Source organism: Semicossyphus pulcher, unplaced genomic scaffold, assembly GCF_022749685.1.
Source record: "Semicossyphus pulcher isolate SPU_LCO1_2020_fin unplaced genomic scaffold, fSemPul1.0.p SCAF_14, whole genome shotgun sequence".
NCBI lineage: Eukaryota > Metazoa > Chordata > Actinopteri > Labriformes > Labridae > Semicossyphus > Semicossyphus pulcher.
This window is the reverse complement of record NW_027211648.1, coordinates 7460626-7474499: the sequence shown is the minus strand read 5'-3', so window position 1 is coordinate 7474499 and position 13874 is coordinate 7460626. Positions and strand designations below refer to the sequence as shown.

Sequence of the window (13874 nt, the reverse complement as noted above, 5' to 3'; positions counted from 1 at the left end):
ATAAAACAAGGGAAAATCAAACTAAGTCCAGATATTCAGTGGTTCTTTAAGCTTTATTTACATGCACCATCTCTGATACAACCAAGATAGGAATAGGAATTACAACTGGCAATGACAACTTTATGTCTCTCATTTTTTCTGTTTTGTAGGAGCAATAGGAATAAATGGAGTTGGGAGTATTGGCAGTGAATGTGAAGGAAAAGAATGTGGAAAAAATTAAGCTTCAAGTTTTGATGGTACAAAAAGGATATTTGGAAGCACAGTTGTGCGATTTAGCAAAAATTAAGCAAATGGGATTTAAATCATGTCGTTTATATTAAAACAGGGTGTGAAATTTAGATTTTCTCAATAACTCTAATGGAGGACGCTGTTTCCGGCACCACTTCTCAGCGCGTTGTGGTCCTGATCGATACATGATGGGCAGGTCAAAATGTTAAACAACAAAAGTGCTTTCGAAAAGCTCCACCACACGTCATATGGAAAAAGCAAAACATACAAACATGTGGAAATAAATACAAATTCAATTTAACAAGAAGACAAATTCAGTGAAACATTTCCAGCTGATAAAAATGTAAACGTAAAATTCATCCTGCTGTTCCTACAAAAACTGTGCTGATGTTTTTTTTGCCCTTATAGCACTGGCGTCTTATATTTATACACTGTATATCCTCTTATCTCCACTTTGAAGGTGGAAATATTTTGGCAATATTTAAAATACTGTGTTTTTTTCTTTCTGTAATGGCAAAAATGGCTCTAAGATACTACACGACCTCCTCTCACAGGGTTGGAAACACATATATTTTTTTTTTCCCAGCACCTGCTATAGTGCTGATAACAAAGGGGAGGCTACTCATGCTGCTCCATCTGCAGCCACTCCCTGCTATCTTCTTATTCATAGCACCAAGAACTCCTTCAAATTAACAAACACCAAAATATCATAGTTGAGTGCTGTGGAGTCTCTATGGGTGGTTATTTTAATCCGAATAGTCTTAAGTGTTTGCTAAATGGTGTCAACTAGCGCTAAATGAAGTTTCCTGCTAAACACGGTCTTTTAAACTCTGTATACCGAGCAGTACTTCCAATATTGCAGTAAATGGGAGAGGAAGAGGAGGGAGAGGAGGAGGAGGAGGGGGGGCGATGGTGAAAAGGGATCTGCAGCAGAAACACCATATCATCAAGACTTCAGTAATGCACCTCTTCAGAAGGAATATTCACAGTAATGTCACTAAAATCACAGGGTAAAATTTGCTAAATTAAAATAAAACATTACATACAAAAACCACACAATGTAGATCAGTTCACATCTTGATAACATATTAACCTCTACAGATTGATATTTGGTGCGTGACTCTGTGCATCAATGGGAAACAAAGCTTTCATTAACACTTGTTTTTTTTAATCTTTTAGTCCATTTAGGCTACGTCTCTCAAAAGAAACTTTAAAAAATAAAAAGCATGTCAAGTATCCTCCACTGGAACGTAATAATGTAACATTCTCTGCAGCGTTTTTCTGTAAACAGGCTGTCACTCACAACAGGCTGACAGCTGGTTTGGCAAAAATGTTGTTTTAGGTATGAAAGGGTGTCAAAGAGGAGAGAAAAGCAGGGTGGAAACATAATTCATCTTCAGTTTCATGTATCACTTTGTGATCATGTTTGAGTGATTCCCTGAGACTAACACGAGTTGATGCTTTTTATATAGTTTAAACAAAACGTTCTGTATTTTCACTCCAGTCAATACTGTTGTTCACACCCTCCAGGCATTGATCTTTTTAAAGAAGTTTTTTCTCCTCTGTGAAGACACCATTGTGTGTCTCAGACACTTAAATACAGTACCAAACTTAATGCCTCACATAAGAAATAACGGAAAAATACTACATGAATACACTTTTACATACTTTCCCTCTAGTTGCACAATGCAAGACAATGAACCTCAATTTACATTTTCTTTTCTTCTTTATTTACCCAACCGCTCACAGAGCTTCTCAGCTTGGGACCCAGCTGTGAGGGGAGGTCTGTTTCGAGCTGGAGAAGCTTCCTGAATTCCTGTTGCCGTTCTGGGCGGAGGTGAGTCGAGAGTCGAAGCTGAGGTCCAGGCAATCTGCGTCCATCAGTTCATTGCGGATGATGGAGTCCATGTCACACTCCAGGCTGCCGTTGAACACGTCGAGGTCCAGATCGGCGGGAAAGCGGTCCTGGCTGGGCAAACCAGAGCCGAGCTGCATAGAGGCGTTCTTGCTGGGAGACTTCAGGTGCGGTTGCTTGGCGTCGCGGTGTCCGGCGTCGTGGTCAGAGGTTGACAAGCCAGCTTGCCAACCAGGCACTGAAGAGCTTTGGCCCTGACCTGCGCTGGTGTGGTTCACCAACATGTGGTCTTTGCGGAGTAGCATGGCATTGCGGCGGGAGTTCTGCAGGGCGATGGCGGTGCTGGCCTGTGACATCAGCGGGTCGGACTGGGTGAGCAGGACGTTGCTGGGGCTGTGGGAGTCCAGGCTGAGCAGGTCCTGCAAGGTCTGGTGGTCGCTGAAATGTGAGATGCAGGAGAAGGTGGTCTGCTTGTTCTCCTGGATGGTCTGCATGGGTGACTGACGCAGGCTTGTGATGGACGGCGGGCTAAAAAGAGGGTTAGGCCCGTAGCTGCCAGAGGGGCTACCCAGACTGCTTCCAGAGCAGCTGAAGGTAAACACTGAGCTCCCCTGACCGTTGGCTCCGTTGTCCTCCTCTCCAGGAGGAGGCTGCTGGGATGCTGTCAGGCTAATATTGTCTAAAAGGTCGTCCATCAGGTTGTCGGAGAGCCCGTCGTTGAGGTTCATTGTAAGCGCTAGATCAGAGAGGCCTGTGGGCCCCGTGGACGGAGACATGCTGCTGGGACTGGAGTACAGCATCGGGGAGAGGGGCGAGTCGTCATCAGGCACCTCGTCCAGTTCCAGGTTGGCCAGGATCGGAGACAGACGACCACTGAGGGTGCTGGCGTTGGAATTGGTCCGGGAGCGGAAGTCTGTCCAGGCGTCCAGCTCGTCACTACTGCGGGAGGTGGGACTTCCTGTCCATTTGGAGAGGCTGGACGAGCTCTCTGAGCTGCCCTCTTGAGCTGCCTGCAGCGAGGCTTTCTTTTTGGTGGCACGTCCTCGGGCTCCTTTGATGTACTTGCTGTTATCCATCGACACAGCCCGTCGTCTGGGAGCTTTGCCTCCTTTCCCACCCTCTGGGTTGACCATCCACCAGGAGCTTTTCCCCGTTCCTTCATTCTGGACTTTCACAAAACGACTATGGAGGGACAGATTGTGTCGGATGGAATTCTGCAATAAAACAAATTTTAAAAAAATCAAATGAATGTTTTATATCAGGGGGGAATTGTAAGCCAAAAAATACTTGGCCAATAAAGCTAATGAGTGTAATTAATATGCATGTGTGAAAGATGATTTTCAAAAGCACATATTTCAAAATATGACAAAAGTATAGTCACAGAGACATGAGGAGGATTGTTCCTATCTAACTTGGGTCTTACTTTGTAGTTATCCCTAACATTATGTCACCAAAGTAATGGCTGAGATCACGGCTAAGTTGCATACAGGGGGCAGCTTTATGGCAAGGTTTGTAAACAAGCTCACGGTTTTGCCCCATTTATAGTTTTCTACCAATATCAGTAGCTGCACTGGCCTCCTATACGGCCCAAAATGAGGTATGGGCGAGCATGCCAGTCAACCCGATAGTGTAGGCTATTTTATCAGCTCCACCCAAAAATTCAACTGGTTTCCGGTAAACTATCATGTGACATAACAAACAACAGTGTTTATTCACCAACATGTATTTTTTAAATTTTTCTGATATCGGAAGGAAACTCGTATCGGCCGTTATTCAAGACAAAGTACTGGAATCTATATCAGGAAGAATTCATTTTCAATATCTTTTCGTCCAACATGTCCAAGATAACTTAGCAAGAAAACAATAAATTGGTTTGGCAATGCAAGACTAACAATTAAGTATGTATACGTTTTTTATTTTTCTCTAACATTTGCCTATTTGATATTTTTTATAAGGGAAAGAAAATCACTGTTGAACCGATCACAACTTGCTCATGTCCACAGTAAGGATATAACCTGTGACAAGGGGTCTGAAGTCAGCACTTCTTTATTTAAAGGGGTCACAACCACAAAAGTTAAACATTTAACTGTAGGCGTCCCACAACAGAAAACTCAAAGTTTACCTAAACAAAAACAACAAACGAACAATACTGGCATCGCAGTGCCTTCTAAGAGACACTTCTTCTTTGCACCTCACACTGTGACCTATTTCTGGCTGCTCGGAAAGGTCTACAGGATTTCCCTGGAGATGTTCCCAACCATGTTCAAAATTAAACAGCTGGAGTCTGCGCCGGCCGGCCCTCACTAAGTCACACTGCAGCAACACAAGGAGAAAACTCTGCAGTGATCTCTGCTGCCCAAAAGCAAGCTTCACTGGGAGAGGGTCCAGCATAATTCTTCTAAGCTTGAATTAACTTGAGTAAACGTAGGTCCTGTTTAAATCCATCTCTCAGAAGATTAAACCAAACACCAGACAAGCTCAACATACACAACCTACAGCTACACAAGGCTGTGTGTGTCCCTTATTATATGGATCCTATAAAGACAGCTGTAAATAAAGGCTGCTTTGTGAGATCACAAATGAGGGTTGGCCACTGTTCTCCTCTGAGTGCAATGAGTCAATGGAATGACCCGCTGAGATCAAACTTCTAGCAAAGCTCCTCGCTTCAAGCCAATTAAAGGATTAGGCCAAACACAAGCAAACACTTTCATCACTTACAAAAACAAAGCACATGTGACTCTAGGAAATAAAACTCCAGGTTCCTCATTACGCATTTATTTCTTAGGCCCACTCCCCAACAACAGAAATGAGCTGGAATTTTTTCTGGCTTTCGCTCATCAAACAGACAAATGAACAGCTCGCACACTGCAGGGCTCTAATATCCACTTATTGAATATAGCAGCAGAGTGACGTTTCGAGCACAAACACCCTTCATGACGCTTTTGCTAATCACTCAGAATTAACCAATGACCTCCTAATTAGGTTAAAGTTTGGTCTTAATAATGTCTGTTTAAAGTTCTGTGTTCTAAGAATAAAATCCTAAGAAAAGATCAAAACCTACAATGGCTAGTCCATCTCTACTTTGGTACTTCCCTTCACTGTTGCACTCGGCCCGAAGCCAAATTTGTTTGTTCTGAAGACAAAATCTTGATTAAGATCATTTCTACATTTAAAAAAAACATATTATAATACATAATAGACATTTTGGGAGAGAGTCTTTTTGTTGAAAGTCAGATGAGAAAATCAAACCAGACTAGCTAGTAGCTAGTAGCTTGCTAACAGCTAGCCTGGCTCTGCTCAAATGTAAAAATTCCGCAATCCTGCACCTCTAAAGCTCAGTTCTTAACATGTTGTATTTTTGTCTCTTTAATCTTTAGCAAAGAGAAAGTTTAAATATGACAAGTTGTGAACAAAGCCACCTTGTTCCCCCCCCCCATATTTCAGTGGTTATGCTAGGTAGGCTAGGCTAACCGATTGATTAGTGGTCTTAAAATAGGTTGCAACAGCTGGATACTGTAGTTTATAGCAAATTTTCTATATGTTTAAATAATTATGTAACAAAGTATTTAGACATTTTGGGAAAGCAAGAAAAAAAGATCAGTACCACTGTGTCTGTGCAGTACATATAAAGCTACAGCCAGCAGTCAGTTAGCTAAAAGCTTAATTAAAGCTAGCCTGGCTCTGTCCAAATGTCACAAAATCTGCTACAAGCACTACCAAAGCTCTCTTACTAACATGTTATATTTTGTCTCTTTAATCTTTACCAAAGAGAAGGTATAATTTGACAAGTTGTGAACAAAGCCACCTTGTTTTTTTCCCCATATTTCAGTGGTTATGCTAGGTAGGATAGGCTAACCGAATGATTAGTGGTCTTAAAATAGGTTGCAACAGCTGGATACTGTAGTTTATAGCAAATTTTCTATACGTTTAAATAATTATGTTACAATGTATTTAGACATTTTGGGAAAACTCCTTTGTTAAGAGCAAGATAACAAGATCAGCGCCACTGTGTCTGTACAGTACATATGAAGCTACAGCCAGCAGTCAGTTAGCTAGAAGTTTAATTAAAACTAGCTAGGCTCTGTCCAAATGTCACAAAATCTGCTACAAGCACTACCACAGCTCTCTTATTAACATGTTATATTTTGTCTCTTTAATCTGAAACAAAAAAGTGTAAAATGTCAAGTTGTGAACAAAGCAACCTTGTTTTTTTCCATGTTACCAGTGTTTATGCTATGTAAGCTAGGCTAACCGATTGATTAGTGGTCTTAAAATAGGTTGCAACAGCTGGATACTGTAGTTTATAGCACATTTTCTATACGTTTAAATAATTATGTAACAATGTATTTAGACATTTTGGGAAAACTCCTTTGTTAAGAGCAAGATAACAAGATCAGTGCCACTGTGTCTGTACAGTACATATGAAGCTACAGCCAGCAGTCAGTTAGCTAGAAGTTTAATTAAAGCTAGCTAGGCTCTGTCCAAATGTCACAAAATCTGCTACAAGCACTACCACAGCTCTCGTGTTAACATGTTATATTTTGTCTCTTTAATCCGCACCAAAAAAAGTGTAAAAATGTGAACAAAGCAACCTTGTTTTTTTCCATGTTTCCAGTGTTTATGCTCGGTAAGCTAGGCTAATCAATCGATTAAGGGTGTCAAATTACTCCTTTATAATAGGTTGCAAATATACTATTTCAGAAAAAGCCCAATAATTCCCTGCAACAGCTGGGTACTGTAGTTTTTAGTCATTTTTGTATGTTTAAATAATTAATGTAACAAAGTATTTAGACATTCTGGGAAAGCTCCTTTCTTAAGAGTCAGATAACAAGATCAGTAACACTCTGTCTGTGCAGTACATATGAAGCTAAAGCTGGCAGCCAGTTAGCTAGAAGCTTAATTAAAGCTAGCTAGGCTCTGTCCAAATGTCACAAAATCTGCTACAAGCACTACCACAGCTCTCGTGTTAACATGTTATATTTTGTCTCTTTAATCTACACCAAAAAAAAGTGTAAAAATGTGAACAAAGCAACCTTGTTTTTTTCCATGTTTCCAGTGTTTATGCTAAGTAAGCTAGGCTAACCGATCTATTAAGGGTGTCATATTACTCCTTTATAATAGGTTGCAAATATACTATTTCAGAAAAAGCCCAATAATTCCCTGCAACAGCTGGGTACTGTAGTTTTTAGTCATTTTTGTATGTTTAAATAATTAATGTAACAAAGTATTTAGACATTCTGGGAAAGCTCCTTTCTTAAGAGTCAGATAACAAGATCAGTAACACCCTGTCTGTACAGTACATATGAAGCTATAGCTGGCAGCCAGTTAGCTAGAAGCTTAATTAAAGCTAGCTAGGCTCTGTCCAAATGTAACAAAATCAAGCACTACCACAGCTCTCTTATTAACATGTTATATTTTGTTGCTTTGATCTGTACCGCCCAAAAAAATGTGAAAACGTCAAGTTTTGGACAAAGCCACTCTTATAGTTTCTGTTTCCACTTTTTGTGCTAGGTAGGACAAGCTAGCTGGCTATCAATAAGTGGTGTCAAATAATTCCTTTAAAAGCAGACAGGAAATATATATTGCCAGTTTAAGAAAGGAGTCAGTATTTTCCTACAATAGCTGGACAGTCTATTACTGTAAAGTGTTGATTGCTAATGAGTATTTACAGTGGATTGTACAGGATTGTATGTTGGAATAAACAACTTTAAACAACAGTGCTAAAGATCTTTTTTAATGAAGCACTTTCTTATTGGCCAAAATGTGTCCATTTCCTTCAGCTGGGTCCATAATTAATAGAACACAAAGTGGGGAAACTAAGGTGGATTGTTGGAGTCCAATAATGATCCAGCAGATTGGATTGATGAATCCGTATTTGAGCAGGATTTAAGTATCGACATGTTCCTACAAAACAAATTGTAAAGAGTATGTTTAAGCGAAAACTGCTTGCATGACATCTAAAACAACATTTCTCTAGTGGGTCTGAGCAGCATTAATCTGTAATTGCTAATATGTGCTGACTTCATCTTTAATGACATGAAGGAGTGGACACAATAAAAGCAACACCTCTCCTTGTCAGTCTGATAAAATCCAATAAAACAGCTCTGCAGTGAATAAATAAACCTCTGTGACACTTGAATTCTGGTTGAGCCTGTCAGAGAGGTTTTCAATCAACTCCGTAGTCAATTATGAGGCTGTGAATTGATGTGTTCGTGTATTGTATTGTATTATATTACAGCAGATGGGTGAAACAGCCATCATCCTTTTCAAAATAACACACAATGGTACATTAAAACGTTACTTACAACCTTAAGAGTTGTCCGAAGAATTCAACTGATTTCATTTTAATGCAACTGAAATGACATATGCTGCATAAACACAGGTATATTTTAAAAAGCGGTTGGATTTAGTTGAGTTATGCAACACAGGTGATGCTTTTATTTTGTCGACTTCCTGTTTACAGCAAGGTACGGTTTGCAGTGGTACAAGATAAACTCTCATCCTGGACTATATGTACATTCCTGATATATTTCAGGTGGTAAAACACAGTGTGTGTCATGTAGCAGCTAAAAGCAACCAGACCTGCTTCTTATAAGGCAGATCTAGTGGGCGTTATTTGTACCTATAAAGGTTTCAAGAGGTGTTAGATTGAATGCTGCTCAGGTAGATACAGTAGGAGCCATCCAGCATTTCTGAGATAAATCACAAAGACCTACTCCCGCCTGCCCCTCCCCCACGCAGCTATAGCAGCGCTGCAGCAGCACCCTTTGAGCAAAGCCTCGTTCTGAGCGGGGACTGGAGCGATGCCAGTTTAGCCAGAGCCGGATCCAAAGAGAAACACTGAGCTTCTCTCACACACACACACACACACACACATACACACAGTGCCACACATTGACCTACATAATTTATAGTCAGCTGATTGATTCTTGTGCCCGGGCCACATGAAAAAAGACAGGGTGGCACACAGCAGGGCCGAGCGGAGCGGCTGGCTGGTCATCTCTGCAGGAGCTGTTTGGATTTACAACACAGGGGAAATCTAACCTCATGTTGGAGCTACACAAAGAGTTGTCATTGAATCTGGTGTTATCTTGGGTTGTAATGGTGTTGGGAAGTGTGACAGGTTTGGATTTACAACCTCTAAAGCAGGGGTGTAAAAATAGCTGTAGGTGTAGGAAGGGGCCCATAGAGTCTTTATGTACAGGGTCCTACACTCCTGCTTCAAGTCCCAACCTGAGCCCGCAGAGGACATGTATTTACACACAGTGCCTCCTGCAGATGACCAACCATGAGCCAATAGCTGAACGTCATACCTATGAAAGCATCCTAAGAAATGCTGATGTCAGCACTTCTGAAACCCTAACATTAACCCTTTCCTCTGCAAGCCAGTATCAGTCTGCAGCCACTGACTGCAAACAAGCCTCTAAACATGAATGAAAACTGACCGCCACTAATCTGAAGCATTAACTAACCAGCTGATTCTGTGCAGACTAATCAGCTCCAGTTTGTTTCCCACCACACGGTTCATGTGTCATACTCCGATTTCTTTGTGATGAGCACCGCCTTGACCGTCATTTTCAAGAAGATTCTCCCTGGAAGCGTCCTTCCTGAATCACACATCCACAGTTGTGCGGGATTACAAACCTATTTCCAGAGTTTTTCTACCCCCACCATCTAAATCCTGCAAAGCTCAAAGCTTTCATCAGACTTGATTCCATGACAGATGAATTGGTTTTCCAGGCCGGACTAATCCTTAAAATCAAACAGAAGCAGGGCCCCACTGAAGCTTGTAAGAAGCTCCTCTGCTGCTGCTGCTGCTGCTGCTGCAGCGTGAGCAGTTTGAAAGTGAAATTCACTTTGCATCGCTTGGTCTGACTCTCGATTCTCATACCTTGTTTTTACTGGGCTAGAGCGCACTCGGATTCTTCTCTTTATGTGCAGAACAGAGAGAGAGTGTAATCTGATGCACACATTATTACAACCTAGTATTTTGACAACAACTTGGATCATCTGCCATTTAACACCATGTGCTTGTCAGGCAGCCACCCATTACACAATGCCCTGCTGGTAGTCTCCCCTAACACGCATGTATGCCTTATAATAAACATGAAAATGAATAATGACATCGAAATATACCTTTGAATAAACCTAATTACAGCTAAATATGTCCTATAATAAACTTTAAAATAAACAATGCCCCCGAATTTGCCCTATAATAAACCTAAAAAATACATAAATGACAAATATGCCTTATAATAAAGCTAATAATACAATTTGACACCCAAATAATGAGCCTTAAAATAAATAATAAAGCCCAAATATGCCTTATAATAAACCTAAAAATATAACCTTAATCATCCATTATATATGATGATGTCTGCTTTTAACTCAACCTGTGTTTGCACCCTCCTCCTCCTCCATCTCTTCATTTAAACATATGTGTGTGTTTGCATGTGTGTCTTTACATGACCACAGTATGGTCTTTGTTATGATGACAGCAGCAGCATGTCACCGCTCACCTTCCAGCCAGCTGAGCTGTTGCTGTCGCCTTTGTCCTTGAAATATGGCACAGACCTCACCATCCAGTCATAGATTTGGGACAAGGTCAGCCTCTTCTCGGGGGAGCTCTCGATGGCTTGTGTAATGAGGTCTGCATAGGAGTAGTTTCCCCAGGCGTTCCTGCGGGCGGAGGACTTCCTCAGCTGCTGGGAGGCAGAGCCGCCCAGAGCCGCGGCGGGGGTCTGCGCCGAGGAAGGCGAGCCGTCGGCGGCCTCCTCCTTGCTGGGGCCCCGCTGGACCTCCACGGGCTGGGAGATGGAGCTGCTGCTGCTCGCCTCCCGGGGTTTAACACCACCACCACCGCTGGATTCCTGCGCGCCCCCGCTCTCCGTGCTGCCCCCCTCATCATCCTCTTCTTCAGGGATTACGTCAGTGTCATTGGTCCCGGGTTTGCCCGCACCAGACTCCGGACGGGGCAGCGGCCAAGTGCAGGACCGCGGCCGCTTCTGAGGCTCGAAATCCGGATCTATCTCAACGTTTAGGGGAGGCTCATTGCCGTCGCGCGGCGCCTCAGCCATGTTCCTCGCAATATCTCGGTCGCTGCACAAAGGGTTATAAAATCACTCGGGTCGCATTCCATCAATGTTGTGTACAGGCTTCAGAGGCAGTTTATTTACTATGCACGGTATGCAAATGTCCAGCCTGCAGCCCAGTCCCAGCACGTGTCCGTCTTTCTATCCTCCTGCAAGGCGTCTATCCGCAGCACACCGATCCGATCGGCACTGACCAGCATTAACAAAACATTGCCGTTTCTCCTGCACAGCCCACACCCTGGCCAACATGCATTGCAATTTCGCGAAATGTGGAGTTAAAGAGAGGGAGATTTAGTCTTCATAGAGGAATCCAAACGGCGTTCCTTCACAAGCGCCCGAGTCCTGCACCGCGATCCTGCGTCGTGCATGCCAAAGAAAATGAGAATTACTACACGTAATGCCCCAACATCAGCTTTATCTCTCCGCACACAGCTGCCATCTTGACCATTTCCTTTCCCAAACTCTTTATCACCCGTGCAGAGGGCTGCCAGTCGCCTGCTGTCCAGATACCATCAAGGCGGAGATTGCTTTCTCAAGGCCCCGCAGCTCTGTAAGAAATGAGCTATTGGAGAAATTTAGCGAGACCTACATCCGTCCTCTTAGGAAGAAAAATACTGATGCATTCTGGCTGTACATCTCTGGCATCTTGAACAGGCCAGCACGGTGTCCTCCGTGTGGCCAGCTGCCTGCAAACACACTTCATTCAATCTGCTGCTGCTGTGCTTCGCGCAAACGCTCCGAGTCCGAGAGCAGGAAGAAAAAAACCCCACACGATCCTGCCCCCTGGACTGCACTGGAATTAAAGTGACAGTGTGGAGACGTCCGCAGGCTGGTGACATCACCGTGTACACCTTTTGTATGAGCATGACAATGAAAGGAGTTTCTTACACTACAAAATACATGCGGCTGCTGTTGTTTGAATCCGTTATTAAGTAGTAGCAGCACTTACCTACATTTCTTGCACCTTAGCTGATGAAAGTTGCAACCAAAGACCCTAACTATGGTTTTTACAAATACTGACAACATAAACGTTTAATTACAAGAATCAAATCTCTTAAATGTTTAAGAATTTAAATATTTGAACTGTTAAATTAGACTTAAATGTGTGAAATCTCAACTTTAACAGCCTCTTTCTACTTGAGAAATACAAAATCCATTATATATATATCTTATACAATATTGAACTAAAAGCAGTTAAATTTAAAACAAGTTAATTTTAACATACTTTAATTTTCATTTAATCGGATCTATTTATTACTCTTATTATGCATTTTATTGAACTTATGTGATTTTAATACAGCTGTTACGGCTGTATGTGTTACCTGCACTGTTTGTCCCTTCTCCCCTTCTGTTGTGTCTCACAGCACTTCCCAGGTGATTGCTGAACGAGGTTCACCTGGTCGTGCTTGAAAACCCCAGACATGGAATCTGAAGACAGAGGTTTCTGGATTGTTAGCCTTCAGTGAATGACTTGGTTGTTTCTTTGTAATGTAATAAATCTCTTGGTTTTGACTTTTATAAGGTGTTTTATGTGATTTTATTGGGTCAATTGTGGATAACTGTTTGCTTAGGGTGTGGCGTAACAGTGGCCTCTAGAAGGACTAGTGGCTCATTTAGTGTGGAAGCTAATGGAGAAACAAATAAAGAATAAGGAAAAAAACTTTGTTACTGTACGAAATAAGGGAATTTATAAGTAGGGAAAGTAGGGGTTGTAGCAGCATTTAATTCAGTGCCATGTCTCAACAACAGAAAACTCTGATGCTAATTTTAGTGCTTTGCAGATTGATCATTTTGTTTACAGCGGTGCAGGTTTACTGCAAATTACACTTAATCTACTGCCCCTCTAGATCAGTGGTTTTCAACCTCTTTCAGTTGTGACTCAACCCAGAAAAACCAACTAGCTCTTTGCACCCCCAACAACTCCCCCACCCACATCATATGCAGTCGGAGCAACTTCCAAAACCGCCAAAGTTTTCTTTGTGTCCAGTCAGAACTCATGTGCATGAAAACTTTGACTCTCACAAACACACTAAATTAAATCTATTCTTAGGCAAATTGCATCTCTGGCACCGGTGATGTAATGCTGCCTGTCTCTCTCTATCCCACTTGCTTGACCCAGCCTTTTGAGGCAGATGGCAGAGTACGGGTCCGCTCAATAAGAGTCAAGAGATAACTTTTGTTGTGATTTGGAGGTTGAAAAAATACTAAACTTATTGATTGATAACACAGCAGCCATGTTGCTCAAATTATCACAAAAATGCAGATGAAGTGACCTCAGTGTCTAAATGTCAGCAACAAAAAGAAGATGGTCAATGAGGGACGCCACTGGGTTTTGTTCAGGCACACTCGCACTGAGCCAAGATTTAGTTTAAAGTAACAATCTCTATATCTCAGTTTTGTGCCGCCTACCCTCTCTGGCAGACCAACCACTGCTGGCTGATGGAAAACGCATCACTAACTGGGCGCCGCTTGTGATATTTTCCTTGAATGTCGCCACAGACACCCAGTCTGTAATAATAATATATAATGCAAATGCAAAGGCTTTCATCAGTGGGCCATAGGATCAATCACCATTGTGTTACCTAATTGGGCAACAGTGACTTAACAGACATTAATTTAAATGAAAATCTTTGAGATTATTACTTTTAAATACCTTTATTGAAGCAGGGCATATCTCGTTAATCTCATAATATCAGAGA

General features: G+C 42.0%; 1 protein-coding gene across 1 annotated transcript; it reads right to left on the bottom strand.

The window, feature by feature from the left end:
- Window positions 1–44: 44 nt before the first annotated feature.
- On the bottom strand, window positions 45–11896 carry foxo3a (forkhead box O3A). Its single transcript, XM_069662293.1, has 2 exons — window positions 10603–11896; window positions 45–3297 (listed from the first exon to the last, which is right to left on the bottom strand). The coding sequence occupies exons 1-2, from the start codon at window positions 11158–11160 to the stop codon at window positions 1984–1986; spliced, it is 1872 nt and encodes a 623-aa protein (XP_069518394.1). The 5' UTR covers window positions 11161–11896; the 3' UTR covers window positions 45–1983.
- Window positions 11897–13874: the final 1978 nt, after the last annotated feature.

What these genes read in the sequence shown, in the direction of transcription:
- foxo3a (XM_069662293.1), bottom strand. Translation starts at nt 11,160, where the DNA reads ATGGCTGAGGCGCCGCGCGACGGCAATGAGCCTCCCCTAAACGTTGAG. An exon ending in ACAGCTCAGCTGGCTGGAAG is followed by an intron (nt 3,298 to 10,602) that starts GTGAGCGGTGAC and finishes GTTTTATTGCAG; the next exon opens with AATTCCATCCGACACAATCT.